Consider the following 18,126-nt stretch of genomic DNA (forward strand, 5'->3'; position numbering starts at 1 on the left):
AAAGAATCTGCCTGCAATGCAGGGGACCAAGGTTCGATTCCAGGGTCAGGAAGATCCCCTGGAGAAGGGATAGGCTACCCACTCCAGTATTCTTGGGCTTCCCTTGTGGCTCAGATAGTAAAGAATTTGCCTGCAATGTGGGAGACCTGGGTTTGATCCCTGGGTTGGGAAGATCCCCTGGAGAAGGGAAAGGCTACCCACTCCAGTATCCTGGCCTGGAGAATTCCATGGATTGTGTATAGTGCATGGGGTCACAAAGAGCCAGACGTGACTGAGCGACTTTCAGACTTATTAAATCCATCTTCATTTTTACAGTTTTCATTAACAGAGTTTAAGAAGCACCAGTTTGGACCATAAAATTAGCAGCCTTCAGGGATTTCCCTGGTGATCCTGTGGTTAGGACTCCACACTTTCACTGATGGAGATATGGGTTTGATCCTTGGTCTGGGAATGAAGATCCTGTGAGTTGCATGCCAAAAAAAAAAAAATTTCCCCAATTAAAATTAGCAGACTTCATAGATTGATCTGCAAGCTAGTTAAGCAAAGACAGTAACATTATATGAATTTAAATATTTTTATAAGTGCATTTTCCATTGCTGTTTTAGATCTGCATTGAAATGCACAAAAACAAACAGTGGAAGAATGGAAAGCAACAGTTTTGAGCTGAATATGGACTGATTAGTATCTTGGCACTAGCTGAGAGGTGCAGGAACCCGGCTGTCACAGCAGTCAACTGGGAACTCTCCAGTGATACCAAGCCTGAGCTCAGCCCTCAGCCTCACAACAGAATCCCTGGCGTGGCCCATGAGTGGTGATGAGCTCCCCATTCACCACCATTGAACCCTACCAAGCCTGCAGCTCCCACTCATCTGATTAAGGATGTCAAAAACAATGTTGCAGCAGAAAATACAGTGATGACTATATCAAATTTGGCTTTTCACTTATTGGGACCAAAGACAGCCCGCATCTCTCAGGTGCTGTTTGTTTGTTTGTTGTTTGGCCACACAGCACATGGGACCTTCCCAACCAGGGATGGAACCCATGTCCCCTGCACTGGCAGGCGAACTCTAAATCACTGAACCAGCAGGGAAGCCCTGCACTGGACTTTCTTCTTGTGGATTTCAATTGTAGACATTTGAAACTGCATCTGATAAAGCCCTGTGATTTGCAAACCAACATATCAGACTGACATGGGAGCTTTTCAGAAATGCAGAATCGCAGGCCCCCATGAGACCAACTGAACTGGAATCTACATCCTAACAAGACCCTCAGGGGGTCTCATACACATTAAAAGTTGAGAAGCACTGTTAGGAAACCCACTAACGAAGCCTCTACACACTCAACACACTGCTTTTGAAATAACACAGATCCCCCCGCCCTGCAAATTAAGAATTGTTGAACTTCTGGTGGCACAGTGAATAGGAATCCTCCTGCCAATGCAGGGGACTCGGGTTCAATGCCTGGTGTGGGGAGATTCCACATGCTGTGGGGCAACTAAGCCCGTGCGCCACAACTACTCTACTGAACCCCGGCTCTGGAGCCCCAGGGCAGTGACTACTAAGTACTTAAACTACTGAAGCCCAGGGACCTAGAGTCTGTGCTCCACAGTAGGACAAACCATCATAATGAGAAGTCCATGCACCGCAACGGAGAGCAGCCCCCACTTTCTGCAATTAAAGAAAGTCCTTACTCAGTAACAAAGACCCAGTGCAGCCAAAGATACATTGTTTTCAATTAAAGGGCATTGATCTTTTTTTTAATTATCAAGAATCATTGCATTTCAGTCAAGGTTTCCACAAGACTTTTGACAAGGGGGCCAAGACAATTCAAAAAGGAAGAATGTAGTCTTTTCAATAAATGTGCCAGGACCATTGGATCTCCACAGGCAGAAAATGAAGCTGGACCCCTACTTTTCACCATATGCAAAAATTAACTCAAAGTGCATCACAGACCTAAATATAAAAGCTAAAAAGATAGAACTTTTCAGAGAAAATAGAAGACCTTCATGACGTTAAATTAGGCAAAGCTTTCTTAGATATGCTAGCAAAACTGCAAGTGACAAAAGAAAAAAGTAGATTAATTGGACTACATCAAATTTTCAACCTTTTGTGCTTCCAAGGATACTGTCAAGAAAGTGAAAAAACAACCCACCAAATAGGGGGAAATATTTACAAATCATATATCTGATAAAGGACTTGGATTTAGAATATATAAGAACTCTTACAAAGCAGTTTTTTTCTTTAAAAAGAACACCAAAAAATGGGCAGAGGATCTGAATAGACATTCCTCCGAAGAAGATATAGAAATGACCAGTACACCCGTGCAAGATGCTCAGTGTCATGAGCCATCAGGGAAACGCAAATCAAAACCACCGATGTGAATAGATAACTAGTGAGAGCATACTGTACAGCACATGGGGCTCAGTGCTCCGTGGTGACCTAAATGGGAAGGAAATCCAAAAAAAGAGAGGACATATGTAAATATGTAACTGATTCACTTTCCTCTGCAGCAGAAACTAACACAACATTGTTAGCAACTATACGCCAATAAAAATTAAAAAACATGAGTTGAGATTCCACTCACAATCTGTAGAATGGCTACTGCCAAAAAGACAAATAATAACCATTTTTGGTGGAGAATAGGGGAAAACGAGAACCCTCATACATTGCTGGTGGGAATGTAAAATAGTATGGCCTCTGAAAGTAATAGTCTGTCACTGCCTAAAAAAATTAAACAGATTTACCCAGTGATGCAGCCATTCCACTCCTAGATATATACCCAAGAGAACTGAAGACATATAGTCACCTAATACCTCGTATATAAATATACCTAACACCATTGTTCACAACAGACAAAAAGTGGAAACAACCCAACTGGCCATTTGATCATGTGAACTGATGAGTGAATAAATAAAATGTAGTAGATCCATACCAAGGAATATAATTTGGAGCGGGGGGACGAAGTACCAATGCATGCCATAACATGAGTAAATCTTGAAAACCTAATGCTAAATGAAATAAGCCAGACACAAGAGGCCGTATTTTGTATGATCCCATTTATATGAAATACCCAGTCATATCTCGAGACAGAAAGTCAATGAGTAGTTGCCAGGAGAGAGGAGGAATGAGGAGGGACTGCAAAGGGGGGGTAAGGGTTTCCCGCTTGGGGTGATGAAAATGGTATTAAATAATGGTAACATTTGGGCAACTTTGTGAATATCATAAAAGCCCCTGGATTGTATACTTTAGAAGACTGAATGGTGTGATGTGTGAACAATCTCTCAGAAAACAGGTTATATGGTTGTTGGGATTTGTTTTGTTTTGTTTGGCCACACCTCGAGGAATGTGGGGTCTAGTTCCCTGTCCAGGGATCAAACCTGTGTGCCCTGAGGTGGAAGTGAGCAGTCTGAACCACTGCACTGCCAGGGAGGTCCCCTGTACTTTCTAAATTGCATTGTTTCAAAGTCCGGCAGGCAGATTATGAGCAGGGATTGCCACGTGGCGGCACACCACTTTGGCTGGTGAGGGAAAATATCCTCTGCCCTCTGCCAGGGATAATAATAGAATGAGGTGAGTTTGTAAGAGCAGGAGAATGCCAGTAAAGCCTGAAGAAACGCACTGCCCCCTCGCCCTTCCCTGAAATAGCTTTTCACAAAAGTCCAGTGAGGTCACAGGTGAAACCAGCCATCAAAACCTCCCATTTCTCCTTAGCCCTGCTGTCTGTCCATCTAACCAACCTCACGCTGGCTCAATAAATAGTAGAGTGAAGGGAAGAGACACCTTGCCATACAGGCAGCAGGAAAGCAGCAAGGAAAGACTTGTGTTTCAGGCTTATGAAATCAAACTGCTAAGTTCAAGTCTCAGTGATGAGTCCCGTGTCCTGAGCAAATCACTGTGTTGGATTTGGGATGGACTTGATTGATTTGACTTTACCCTACTTACCAAACTGTTAGTGGTTTGGATGGTAAAGAATCTGCCCACAATGCAGGCGACTAGGGTTTGATCCCTGGGTCAGGAGGAGGAAATGGGAACCCATTCCAGTATTCTTGCCTGGAAAATTTAATGGACAGAGGAGCCTGGCAGGCTACAGTCCATGGGGTTACAAAGAGTCGGACACCACTGAATGACTAACACACACACACACAAGCTGTTATCCTTTCACTAATGCTGGCAGATACACAAGACTCCTGGGTCAGAGACGAGTAACCTTATAACCTTTATAACCCAGCAAGCAACACAACTTGCATCCATTCCCTTGCTCCTTGAGTTCCTCAGTTGGTGGCACAACAGGGACCCAGGTGGATGATTTGTGGGCAGTAGTTGCTGCTGAGGAACACTGAGCTTGGGGAATCTCCCTTCCCATTGGGAGATAAAGAGCTACATCCTTCAAGGCTATTCATTCCAGACACAACCCTGAGACACGGCCCAGGTGAGGAAGTGGTCCTGAGCTTGCATGCTTGGCATCCTCAGCAAGAACATTCAGAGATGCTCAAGGTCCACGATGGACTGCTTCATCACTTCTCGTAAGAATCACCAGCCTCTCCGTGCCTTCGTTTTCTCGGCTATAAACTAAGGGCAAGACAGTCACCCTCCTCATAGGGTGGTGGTGAGGATTAGAAGACATAAAGCACACAAAGTGCCTACCCTGGAGGCCTGACCACAGAAGTGCTCCCTAAATTTTAATCCCATCATTTTGGGAAGGAAGAGGGGAAAATGTGTTGTAGATGTCAGAAGGCTTTCCATGGAGGAGAACTTCAAGATCCAGGGGGATAGACACCGATTCCCTGCTCACTTCCTCCCCACTGCCAGCTACCTGTGGTACCTTCAGCCAGAGCATCTTACTGTTTCCCCTTCAAGAGAAAAGGCAAGAAGACCCTGTCAATCAACATTGTGTCCTCGGGGTCAGCACAGTGCCTGGCACGAAGAGAGAACTTAGAAAAATTTTGTTGAATAGATAAATGAATGAATGAATGGAAAAGTGAAGGATAAAGACTCTAAGCAGGCAGGAGGGTCTGGGATGAAGGACCCTGGTGGGGGTTGACCTTGAACAGGACTATGCGCCCCCCAGTATGGAGAGGAGAAAAGGATGGAAGGCAGATTTGAACAACCTCGGTCACGGTAGAGAGAAGGGGGCTGACATCAAATGACCCTGAGAGTGAAGGGAAAGAGATGAGTCACACGGTTGCCAGGCAACAGTGCAGCTACAGCATATTAACCTGAAATCGAAGCAACTGGCCAGTTTCAGGAACTTTCCTGTTGACAGGGTGAAAGAGATAGGAACTGAGGAAGGGGTGATGGCATCCTCTGCCAGGAACTGGGGACCAGCCTGGTGAGCTCTGAAGCAGGACCAGGGCGGCAGTCTGGAGCATCACACACAACAGAAGTGACCAACCACGTGGCCCGGAGTGGGGAGGAAAGTGAGGCCACGAAGGGTAGGTGGTTTGTGAGGACTCAAACGGGAGAAGAACTGGGCATCCAGCAATGGTAGGTTCAGCAGGAGGCAGGCTTAAGGAGAGGGGGTGGAACAGAGGTTGTGAGCAAGCAGAGGCATCAGTACCCAGAGACCAAAATGAGAGATTAGGTTCACAGCTCAGCCTCCTCACCTCCTACATGTGAGACCAGGGGCAAACAAGTCAACCTGGCTGACCATCTCTAAAATGCACCTGTGTACAGAGTCCTCTCACGGGTACTTTCAGAATTTTTTTTCCCCACTTAAAACCACTATCGGGAATTCTCTGGCGGTCCAGTGGTTAGGACTCAGAGCTTTCACTACTGGGGGCCCTGGTTTAATCCCTGATTGGGGAGCTAAGATCCTGCAAGCTGCGAGGCATGGCCAAGTAAATAAAACCACCACCTGACATTGCTAAACAAAACACTTGCCAATATTTTATTATTTAAAAATTCAAACACACAAAAAGTTGGATTTTAATGTGAATATTCATATACCCATCACCTAGATTCTATAAGTTATATTTTGCTGTTCTTGATCTCATATCTATCCAGCTGTCTATCTTGTTTTTTCATGCATTTCAAAATAAATGCACAGTACACTTTGCTCTAAGCACTTCATTAACTAGAGTTCAGCATTTGCAATAGTTTTTTAAAATAAAATTGGCACACCATGAAATGCACAAATTGTAAGTGTGCACTCAATGGATTTTGACCAAAATGTGAGTTCAGTGGATTTTGACAGTCTGTAAACAGAGGTTAAAGCATCTGCCTGCAATGCGGGAGAGCTGGGTTCGATCCCTGGTTCGGGAAGATCCTCTGGAGAAGGAAATGGCAACCCACTTCAGTATTCTTGCCTGGAGAATCCCATGGACAGAGGAGCCTGGCTGGCTACAGTCCACGGGGTCGCAAAGAGTCGGACATGACTGAGCGACTTCACTTTCACTTTCACTTTTCAAACAGGGTCCCAGGCTTGATTTTGAGTATTAAGTGAGATAATATGCTCTTATTCAGCAGGGGGAGGCATCCATGTTAAGATATGGGAGGCAAAACAGGCCCCAGGGTGGAGGCCAGGGTGTGACCAGGGCTGCGGGAAGCAGAAAAGGTGGGTAGAACTGAGGAGCTGGTGTGAGGCCTGCCTGCAGGAGGAGGCACAAACCTGCAGGGGCGGAAACTCACCAAAGACAAGAGGGGAATGGATATTCTGGGAGTCAGCCAGATGCCGCCGCGCTGAGGATAAGCCTGTGGAAATGAAAGCACCAATGATGAAAACAGCAGCTCTTACTCAGAACTGGGGGCTTCCCCAGTGCCTCAGCAATAAGGAATCCGTCTACAGTGCAGGATATGCAGAAATGCGGGTTGGATCCCTGAGTCAGGAAGATCTCCTGGAGGAGGAAATGGCAACCCACCCACTCCAGTATTCTTGCCTGGGAAATCTCACGAACAGAGGGGCCTGATGGGCTACAGTCCATAGGGGCCGTAAAGAGAATTTTCCATGGAGCAGAGACCAAGTGAAGGCTATAGGCATCTCCTTTAAGCCTCACCACTACCCTCCATGTAAGTAAGCCCCCTCAAGTCTGTGTCTCACCTTAGATGGCATCCAGGAACTGCCACAGCTGGGACTCAAGCTCAGGGTCAGAGCCGCCTTATCCCATCCTTTCTTTCAACAAATGGCAGTCCTGCACACAGACTCCCGCCTGGGCCTCACCCCAGGTTCTGATGTCAGAGGACCCGGCTGCAGCCTAGTGTGGGAGGTGGGTTTAGAGCTCCCCAGGTGATCCTAAGGTGAAGTGTGGGCTGAGCACAGTACAGGCCCAGGTGGGCACCAGGTGAGGAGGCGAGGGACTTCCCTGGTGTCCAGTGGTTAGGACTCCGATGGCTAGGTTAGGACTTCTGGTGGCTTGGGTTCGATCCCTGGTTGGGGAACTATAAGCTCCTGCATGCCGCGTGGTCCGGCCAAAAAAAAACAGGCTCCTTGCCACAGCCTTAAAACTAGTCCATGGGCTTCCCTTGTGGCTCAGCAGTAAGGAATCCGCCTGCCAGTGCAGATGACACAGGTTCAATCCCTGATCCAGAAGGATCCCTCGTGCCTCGGAGAAGCTAAGGCCCTGTGCCACAACCAGTGAGCCTGTGCTCTAAGCCTGGGAGCCCTAGAGCCGGCGCTCTGCAACTAAGGAGGCCACCGCAGTGAGAAGCGCGCCACAGCTAGAGAAAAGCCCGCGCAGCAAGCGAGGCCCAGTGCGGCTGTGAAAATAAATAAATGAATAAAAGTGTTTAAGAAAGACTGGCCCTGCTCTCCTCTTCCCCTTCGTGAGTGTCAAATTCCCTCCTCCTGCCCAGCCTTTCTGAAGGTGAGAGGCAGGGCCAGGGAGCGAAGGCAGAGGCTAAAGCTCGGCCCGAGGGCATCATGTGGGCTGTCTTCTCTTGGTCCTGCTACCTCAAGACCCTCAGACAGCAAGTGAGGCCAGAAGCCATGAACCCACGTCCCCCTCCCCAGCCCCTGCCCTGGGAGGGACAGGGGACGCCCCAGTGGACACGAATGGTGCCCAGGTGTCACTGTCTGTCCCAGCACCTTCACACCCTCCAAGGCCCCGTAACCTGAGGCGACTGACTGAGTCATCATCAGTCTCTCCTTTTTTTTTAATATCAATAACCGATCAGGAAGACAGACATGGCCTCCCAGACAGCAGCTCGTCAGAGATTCCCCAAGGCCGGTCCTGGCAGGCGGGAGTGTAGTTGGGGTCACTGGAGAGAGGCTGCCCTGGAGAGTCTCCCCTCTCAGGGAGGCTTCTCCCCTTGATGGGGAACCATCGTTATGGTCTATTTTTGTGTGTTCCTCTCCCCAAGAATCTAAACTCCACCAAAGTCATTAGAAGGTCAGTGATACTCACCTCTTATTCCCGGGGCCTCATCCAGACCCTGGTTTTCAGCACACACTCAGTAACTGAAACGAAAATGGACTAGAACAGCCAAAAGCTTTGAGAAACATCTCTTTTAATCGCCTTGGGAAAATCACCCACCAACTCACGCAGAGGGTGTTCTCACTGACGGACACCTTCAAAAGGCTGAAACCCCTCGGACTCACTGTCTAGTGTTGCCGTTATAAATGAACACAAACTCAGAAGCTTGAAACAACACAAATTCAATCCCCCACAGTTCTGATCGGAGTCCAGGTACAGCCTGGCCCGCTGGGCCAAAACAAGGTGTCACCAGGGCTTCCTTCCTTTCTGGAGGGGCCAGGAATAAACCCAAGTTCAAGTTCATCTGAGTTGTTGGCCGAGTTCAAGTCTTTGCGACTGTGGGGGCTGAGGTCCCTGTTCCTTGCTGGAGGTCAGCAGGGACCACTTAGGTCCTTAAGGCCACCTGCATCCCTCGTCTCATCCTCCCTCCATCATGCACCCAGCAAGGGCTGGTCCTTCACACTCTTCAACTTTTTTGCTTCATCCTTCAGCCACATCACTTCTGCTTCTAGCTGAGGACTGCTTTCTGCTTTTAAGGGCTCATCTGATTAAACGGGGCTCTCTCCAATCATCCAGGATGAACTTCCTATTTTAAAGTCAGTAATCTTAATTACACGTGCAGTGTCTCTTTTGCCACATCTTCTCAGGTCCCAGAGACTGGGGTTGTGGGCCTCTTTGGGAAACCATTATTCTACCCACCACATCCCCACTGGGAGGAGAAAGATCCCAAAACTTGGAAGATAGAGACCTGAGTTTCAGGCCCAGCTTTCCTTGATCGGTCATGTAAACTCAGGACAGGGATCGCTTCGCTTATCTGAGCCTCAGTTTCTTCATCTGTAGAATGGGGACATGCTCACACTTATGTCCAAGGATTATGGTGAAGAGCAACTACATTCATTCTTGCAGAGGATTTAGTGCCTGTACTCTGCACTGTTGTTACAGTGAGGACAGGGGAGGGAGCTGGGCCCCAGGTTCTGGGACCTGCTCTTCAACTTGGTAGACCCAGCAATTGGATTTTCTGGTGTTATAGAGCCAGGATTCCACACCTGGCCTCACCAATTCCAAAGCCCTCTGCACACCAGTTGGTGCCGGCCTCTGAGAGGCCCAGCCTCCACAGCCTCCCTCCCTGCCTCCTCTCAATAGCAACTCAGGGCAGGCATCCCTCTGAGCCATGGCAAGCAGGAGGGAAAACCTTGGATTCAAAGACACTGCTTTTTAGGGAATGATGTTCTTCAGTCCTCGGAAGGGAAGAAGCTACCCTGTGTATGCAAGATCTTGTCACATTCACCCATCACTGCAGCCGTGTGAGATAGGAATGAGTGGTAACCACTTCACAGATGAGGCTAACTGAGGCCAGAGAGGCTAAGGGGAGGAGACGCAAACAGATTAGATGCCCACATTGTTCTATGCTCTGCGCTTTAGATATATCTTCTTCAAGACTTCTCTCCAAATTATTTCCTTTATTTCCAGGGGGAGAAAACAGCTCAGAGAGAGAGAGCCATCTGCCCAAAGCTGGAAGAGGGCAGTGCCAGGAAACCCTTCCCTTTGCCATAGGACAAACTCCCCTTGTGAGAACATGCAGTGTCTGTGATTGCGAAACCCCCACCCGAGCCCCGCATGCCCGTGCGCGCCCGCTAGCAGTAGCCCTCCACCATCACCTGTTGAATGAGAGTACTGGCTTCTATTCTGTGCAGTGGCCACCCCTCTAGGCCAGAATACCGGAGTGGTTAGCCTTTCCCTTCTCCAGAGGATCTTCCCAACCCAGGGATCGAAGCCAGGTCTCCTGCATTGAGGGAGGATTCTTTACCAACTGAGCCACAAAGGAAGCTGGTTGAGTGAGAGTACTGGCTTCTGTCCTGTGCAGTGGCCACCCCTCCAGCAACCAGCCTACAGAACAGCCAAGGGAGCGTAACCCCCTCCTCAGCAGAAATCAAGTCTCCGTTCCTGTACAACCAACCAGGGCTCTGATGAAAGCTTACAACTTCCCGTTACCATAGCAATGTGAACATCTCTATTCCCCCAGGATGTGAGCAGAGCTGCTCCCCACCCCACCTTTCCTCCCAAGCCCCCTCAAAGTCCCTTCCATCTCTGAGATTCTGTGATTCAATTAATTATCAACAACGTCTGCCCCGTTTTTGTCATTTTCATGTACTCCATCCGCTGAGTCACTGAGTCCTGCTCCAGATGAGACTGGTTATTTATCAGAACATTTGGCTACTGGTTGCCATGGACACCTCACAGCCTGCTTTTTTCATCACCTATTCATTCTCAGTAAGGCTGGCTGTGAGCGTGGGTACCATAGCCCCTTATACAGGATCCAGGGGACATCAAAACTCCCCCAGACAGGGAGGGGTCCTGTTGATGCATGAACAAAAGCAAAATCTCTAGTCTCAACTGTGGAAAAATCGAACACAGCCTAGAGCTAGTTACATCCATCCAAACCAGGTCAATGCAGCGGTTTATCAAATAAGTCAACTAAACATACCATTTGATTTTCTGGTTTTCTGGCCAACGCTTTAGTCTGTTTGTTAACCACTTTAAGATGTATTTTTATATTGAAAGGTGCAGATTAATATCTCACTTTGAAAACAAAATGAGGGAGGGAGCCTGGAAGTATACGAGCCTCAGGGAACTGGCTGAGGGCAGGGTGGGGGTAGGAAGGAGTAGGGGAGGAGGGGCAGACTTGAGAAATGATGGGGAGCCACAAGCTAAATCCAGCTCAGTGCAGAGAGCATCAAGGGCATGGGAGGGGGGACACTCAGGATTCTCCAGGTAAATCAGGTGAAGGGGCTTCAGAGGCAACCAGGATGCAGTCACCAGGCAGAGAGAGGGGGGCCGTCAGCCCACGGCCCATTGCTCCTGATAACCGTGACACATCCTGTTTGCAGAGCCTGACAGAGGGGACAGAGGATCAATACCTCACTCCACACTCACACACTCCTGTTCTTCAAACATCAACCTGTCGTGAAACACGCTTTCTCTGAATCTAAGGTCACTTGGTTTATCTAAATGGGATGTGGTCCAAGGGATGATCAGCAGGTGTCTGACCCTAAGGACATGGCAAGGGACTGTACCCCTGACCCCGGGTGTCTGTCTCCCACCCGCCCTCATGTCCAACTGAAAAACTTGCCCCCACCCTGCTCCTACCCCTCACCGTGAAGGTCAGCTCCCCTTCTCTTCCCCCACATCCGGATGACGATTGAGGACAGGGTGGGGCGGGGGTAAGGTACCTGTGCCCACCCCTGTTCCTCTGCAGTGGGGAGCCTCCCCTCCTGGGGCGGGGGAGGTTTGGGAGGGGCCTTGAGGGTTTATAAGTCAGGGCTGGAACACCCAGCAGAGCAGAGGAGTGAGGCTTCGGGCCGACAGCAGCATCACCCATCTCCCAGCTCCGCAGGTGAGACCACCCAGGAAGGGAGGGGAGAGGCTGGGATGAGGGTTGATGGGACCCCTACCCTCACTAAGTTACCAGGCTCACATCTCAGTGTCTCCAGGGCTGAGACCCTTCCTTTAGCCCAGAGCTGGGTTAGGTCTCAGCTCTAGGATCCACCCTGGCATCCCAACCCTTGCCTTCGAGCTGCCCCACTCCCTCAGCCAGGGCCCTGCCCTGACTCTCTGACGCCATGCTCACCCCAGCCCTGAGGGGTTAGGGTGAAGGCTATCCTCCCATCTCTCAGGTAAGAAAACTGAGGCCCAGAAGGAGATGTGACTTGCCCAAAGTCATACAAATTGGACAGGACTGGAACTGGAACTCATCTCAAGCTCTTTCATAGACCAGCACTGCCTCATGGAACTTTCCACGATGGTGGTAATGTTCCATAGCCTCACTGTGAGATACAGTACTGGCCAGCCACATGTGCACTAGAAATATGGCTGTGTGAGGAAGGAATTCTTTTAATCTTTATTTTCATTTATTTATTTGCCTGCCCCAGGTCTTAGCTGAGGCCTGCGAACTTTTAGTTTCAGGATGTGAGATCTAGTTCCCTGACCAGGGATCAGACTTGGGCCCAGTGCATTGTGAACTCAGAGGTATAGCCACTGGACCACCAGGGGAGTCCCAGGGAATTTTTAATTTTGTACTAATTTAAATGTAAAGAGCCACCTGTGCCTGGAGGCTGCCATATTGGACAGCATTGCTCTACAGCATAGATTTTTCAACTTTGTTTCTTTAGCAGAAGAACCCTTTCTCTCCCAAAGGAAATTTAACAGAGAAAACAGATGAAAGAAGTATTTCATGTATACAAGTGTGCTCTTTGAAGGCAATATTTTTATCATTTGCTTTCAATAAAGCCAATCAGAACAACGAGGCTGAAAGAACATGAAACTGTTGAATCCTCAGAATAGAATTTTAGATTTGTTTGAGCATCCATTTTATTTTTGTATTCTGGTTTTCCCAAACTTGGCTCACCTTGATACAGAGCTGCAAATGGTGACAGTTTCCAGGTCTTTTTTTTTTCAACTGGTAGATTGTAATCAGAGGAGATGTGCATGCTAAGTCACTTTGTTCATGTCCAGCTTTTTGTGACCCCCATGGACTGTAGCCCACCAGGCTCCTCTGACCATGGGGGTTCTCCAGGTAAGAATACTGGAGTGGGTAGCCGTACCCTCCTCCAGGGGATCTTCCTGACCCAGGGATCGAACCCGTGTCTCTTATGTCTCCTGCATTGGCAGGCGAGATCTTTACCACTAGCATCACCTGGAAAGAATCAGAGGATAGTCCTTAGTTAAATGAGAATGGCAGGAGAAACTTCCCTACCACAGTGTGACCCCACCATGCGGTGAAGTTGCTGTGGGCTTCAAAGAGATGCTGTGTGCTTCTGAGTGTGTATATCCCATCCATATTAGTATTTAGAAGTTCACTTAAACCGCAAGACTTAAACATTATAGAGCCACTCACATGGCCTCAAATTCTACAGAACAGTTTGGAAAGCCTTGCTCTGAGTTATAAATTCCTTGCCTTTAAAAAAGGCAAAGGTTGAGATTGGAGGAGTCAGGGAAGGAGATGGTAGGACCAGGAGGAACAGTCCACAAGCCCATGGAGAATTGCCGACCTGTCAGCAGGGAGGAGGGTCCACCCTGCCTCCGGGTGCCTGGACAACCCCACCTTTAAGCTCAGTCCCTCTCTCCTTTGCAGACAAGATGCAGCGACTGTGTGCACATGCGCTGATCTTGGTGCTGGCTCTGGCCGCCTTCTGCGAAGCTTCTTGGAAACCCCACTCCCAGCTGCAAGACGCGCCCGTCGCTCCAGGGGCCAATAGGGGCCAGGAGCCTCTCAGGATGGACTGGCTGGGCCCAGCCTCGCACCCCCGCCGGCAGCTGGGGCTTCAGGATCCGCCACACATGGTCGCAGGTAGGAGCTGCTGACAACCGTCCCTGCTTGCCTCGCCCTGCCTGGTTTGGCCAAAGCACCCAAAGCCTGGTGGTCCTGACCATGGTCTCTAGAGCCTAGATGTCCTTTCCCCCATCCTCACCTCCTCTCCCACCTCTGACCCTCAGACCTGTCCAAGAAGCAGGGGCCGTGGGTGGAGGAAGAGGAAGCCGCATATGGATGGATGGACTTCGGCCGCCGCAGTGCTGAGGAAGGGGACCAACATCCCTGAGAACTGAGCTTTGGAGCCCAGTCACCTCCCGGCCCAGCCCAGCCCCATGAAACACACATCAAAATAAACTAGCTTCCAATGGATCAAGTTGTGTCAAGTGTCACAGGGCAGGGGATGCAGGTTGGGGCAGGGCTGAGCTGGGGAGGAGGGTTGAGTACTACTCCAGGGGCAGAGATCATGGCTACATCTCCTCCGTGTCCCCAGAGCCTAGCACGGAACAAGACTCTATAGTGCAGGGACTTCCCTGGTGGTCTGATGGTTAAGACTGCGCTTCCAGTGCAAGGGAGATGTGGGTTCAATCCCCAGTTGTGGAACTAAGATCCCACATGCCATGCAGCTCCCCCCGCCAAAAAAAAAAAAAAAACACTCTATATTGTGTTTGGGAGAATAGACAGCAGTGTCACAACCAGAGTGAGCTTTCTAAAAGAGAATCAAATCACACCACTCCAGTCAACCCTCCAGTGCTTCCCATTGCAATTAGAATACAACGTTGGCTCGTTGGGACTTCCCCAGCAGTCCTGTGGTTAAGACTCTGCTTCCACTACAGGGTACACAAATTCAATCCTGGGTTGGGGAACTAAGATCCTGTATGCTGAGCGGTCCAGCCAAAACAAGAAACCTAGGATCCTTGGCGAAGCCTTCAGATCTAGCCCTGCCGTCTTCATCCCCCTCATGGATGCCAAATTTCCTTCCTCCAGCCTCTTCCTTTCTGCCACTCAAACACACCATGCTCTCTCCTGCTCTGAACCTTTGTTCTCATTGTTCCCCGTGCCCGGAATGCTTTTCCCCTGGGCATGAACATGCCTGGCTCCTCTTTTTCTCCCGGGTCTTGGTTGAAGGGCCTTTTCCCGAGAGGCTCGCCCTTTCTGCTCCTCACCCTTCACACACAGCCTCCAGTCGTCTCTAATCATAGCATAGTATTGTTCGTGGAGCACACTTCACAATCTGTAGTTGTTTTGTTTGCCAGTTTATTCTCTGCCTCCTCAGTCAGAAGGGAAACTCTGTAAGGGTGGGGACCGTATGTCCTTCTTCCCTGCTGTATCCCAGTGCCAGAACAGGAGGAACCCCATAAGTATTTATCACACGGATAGGCAAGCGGCTGGCACACACACTTGGCATCTCATTCACATTCCCTTACTGCTCTTATGCCTGTGACAGCATCCTGCCATAGTCACTTGCTACTCTCCACCTGAGGGTTTTGGCAGTGTAAAGCAGCCTGGAAATTCCGGGGAGTTAGTGCCTCTGGAAGCATCTCTCAGTCAATGACAGATGGAAAGTTGGAGGATAAATACCCCACCTCTGGGACTTCACTGACAGTCCAGTGGTTAAGACTTCATCTTCCTGTGTAAGGCTAGTAAGGCTCCCTCCCTGGTGGGGGAGCTAGGATCCCACATGCCTTGTGGCCAAGAAACAAAAACAGAGGCAATATTGTAACAAATTCAATAAAGACTTCAAAAATGGTCCACATGAAAAAAAAAAAAATCTTTAAAAAGAAATGCCCCAGCTCCCTCACCGCTGGGGTGGTTAATTCTGAAATGTATGCTACTCTGCCTTGCAGAGATCCTCAGCTGGACTCAGCCCTAGTTATCCATAACAGTCACCTGATCAGCAATGTCCTTTCTTGGCTCCCTTCTCTTCCCTGTCTCATATCCTCAGGCTGCTCCTGGTGTTTCTTGAGATGACCACTCAAATAAATACTTGCTCTCAAATCCTTATCTCCCAGTCTGCATCCGGGGGGACTCATGCCAAGACAGTGGGTACTAGGGGAATTGGAAGCAAACTCTTGTGATGGGATTCTGAGATTGGGTCCTGCACCAGTCAGACTCCATTGCTGTGTTAAGTGGGATGCTCATAACTCCTGAAACGTCACAATCATCTGTGGGTTTTCTCATCTTACATCACAACTCCATTCTAGTGAGCCTGACTCTCTGAACCTTTTGACTCCTTCCTTAATACTCTGCTGAGGCAATTCAGAAGTCTTCAACTCAATTGCTGTAGACTGTTGTATTGTCTGAGCTTCAAGGAGTCATTCCCAGTGAGGCATTAGGCTTCAAGTGTCCTTGCCAGGAAATTAAATCCTGAGTCATAAGAGAGCACCCTTGATGCTTATATCAATAAACTCTCCCCTGGGAATCCCCCGGTGACCCAGTGGTCAAGACATTGTGCTTTCACTGCTGTGGTCCAGGTTCGATCCCTGGTTGGTGAACTAAGATCCCACAAGCCACATGGCACAGCCAAAATAAAGTAAAATAAACTTTCCCCTGGTGGCTCAGATGGTAAAGAATCTGCCTGTAACTCAGGAGACTGGAGTTTGATCCCTGGGTTGGGAAGGTCCCCCGGAGAAGAAAATGGCAACCTACTTGGAAATGGAAATCCCTACTTGTCCATTGGAAATCCCATGGGCAAAGGAACCTAGCAGGCTACAGTCCGTGGGGTCACAAAGAGCCGGACATGACTGAGCAGCTAACACTTTCACATTCCCCTAGCCAATCACTCTACCATTCTGCAGTTCATCCTCCTGGATCTACCAACCTCAACGACCCACTCCAGGTATGTTGTCCCGGTTCCTGCTGATACGTATTATTCAGGTTATTCAGATCCTGCAGCATTTGGGGGTGAACAATCCCTTTCTTCAGTTACGTGGGGCAGTACTTCTCCACATGCTAGGACCTGATGTTAGCTTTTGATTTAGAAGCCCTTAAGGGAGGCAGGTGCAAAACTCAAGAAGCATCATCATAGGAGGCACCAGCCTCAAGGAACCTTTGCACTCTCCAGGTAAAGGTAAGCTGCTCCCGTTTGACAAGATAGAGGTCCTTCTTCCAGCCCAAAGGATTCCTGGAAACCTGGATTTCAAGATTTTTATTTAATTGAAGTATTGTTTATTGATACTGTTGTGTTCACTTCTAGCGTACAGCAAAATTGTTCAATTAGACACACGTACACATATCCTTTTCTGCTGTGGTTTATTACGAGATATTTAACTTCTATGCAGAGGACATCATGAGAAACGCTGGGCTGGAAGAAGCACAAGCTGGAATCAAGATTGCCAGGAGAATATCAATAACCTCAGATATGCAGATGACACCACCCTTATGGCAGAGAGTGAAGAGGAACTAAAAAGCCTCTTGATGAAGTGAAAGAGGAGAGTGAAAAAGTTGGCTTAAAGCTCAACATTCAGAAAACGAAGATCATGGCATCTGGTCCCATCACTTCATGGGAAGTAGATGGGGAAACAGTGGAAACAGTGTCAGACTTTATTTTTGGGGGCTCCAAGATCACTGCAGATGGTGACTGCAGCAATGAAATTAAAAGATGCTTACTCCTTGGAAAGAACATTATGACCAACCTAGATAGCATATTAAAAAGCAGAGCTATTACTTTGCCAACACAGGTCCATCTAGTCAAGGCTATGGTTTTTCCAGTGGTCACGTATGGATGTGAGAGATGGACTGTGAAGAAAGCTGAGTGCCAAAGAATTGATGCTTTTGAACTGTGATGCTGGAGAAGACTCTTGCAAGTCCCTTGGACTGCAAGGAGATCCAACCAGTCCATCCTAAAGGAGACCAGTCCTGGGTGTTCATTGGAAGGACTGACGCTGAGGCTAAAACTCCAATACTTTGGCCACCTCATGCGATGAGTTGACTCATTGGAAAAGACCCTGATCCTGGGAGGGATTGAGGGCAGGAGGAGAAGGGGACAACAGAGGATGAGATAGCTGGATGGCATCACCAACTCAATGCACGTGAATTTGAGTGAACTCCAGGAGACGGTGATAGACAGGGAGGCCTGGTGTGCTGCGGTTCATGGGGTCGCAAAGAGTCGGACACGACTGAGTGACTGAATTGAACTGAACTGATTGAATATACTTCCCTGTGCTATCCAGGCCCTTGTTGTTTATATATGTTTTATATAGTAGATGGCGCACTGGTAAAGAAGCCGCCTGCCAATGCAGGAGACACAAAAGACATGGGTTCCATATCTGGGTCGGGAAGATTTCCTAGAATAAGGGAAAGGACAATGCACCCCAGTATTCTTGCCTAGGAAATTCCATGGACAGGGGAGCCTGGCAGGCACAGGCCATGGGGTTGTGAAGAGTTGGACACGACTTAGCACACACACACA

General features: G+C 48.7%; 1 protein-coding gene across 1 annotated transcript; it reads left to right on the top strand.

Moving 5' to 3' along the window:
- Positions 1-13,543: 13,543 nt before the first annotated feature.
- Positions 13,544-14,004, top strand: GAST (gastrin). Its single transcript, XM_052658828.1, has 2 exons — positions 13,544-13,754; positions 13,901-14,004. Exons 1-2 carry the CDS (start codon positions 13,544-13,546, stop codon positions 14,002-14,004), a joined length of 315 nt encoding a protein of 104 aa, XP_052514788.1.
- The last annotated feature ends 4,122 nt before the right edge of the window (positions 14,005-18,126 follow it).

This window comes from Budorcas taxicolor, chromosome 19, assembly GCF_023091745.1.
Source record: "Budorcas taxicolor isolate Tak-1 chromosome 19, Takin1.1, whole genome shotgun sequence".
In the NCBI taxonomy this organism is placed as follows: Eukaryota; Metazoa; Chordata; class Mammalia; order Artiodactyla; family Bovidae; genus Budorcas; species Budorcas taxicolor.

What these genes read in the sequence shown, in the direction of transcription:
- GAST (XM_052658828.1), top strand. Translation starts at nt 13,544, where the DNA reads ATGCAGCGACTGTGTGCACATGCGCTGATCTTGGTGCTGGCTCTGGCC. An exon ending in TCCGCCACACATGGTCGCAG is followed by an intron (nt 13,755 to 13,900) that starts GTAGGAGCTGCT and finishes TCTGACCCTCAG; the next exon opens with ACCTGTCCAAGAAGCAGGGG.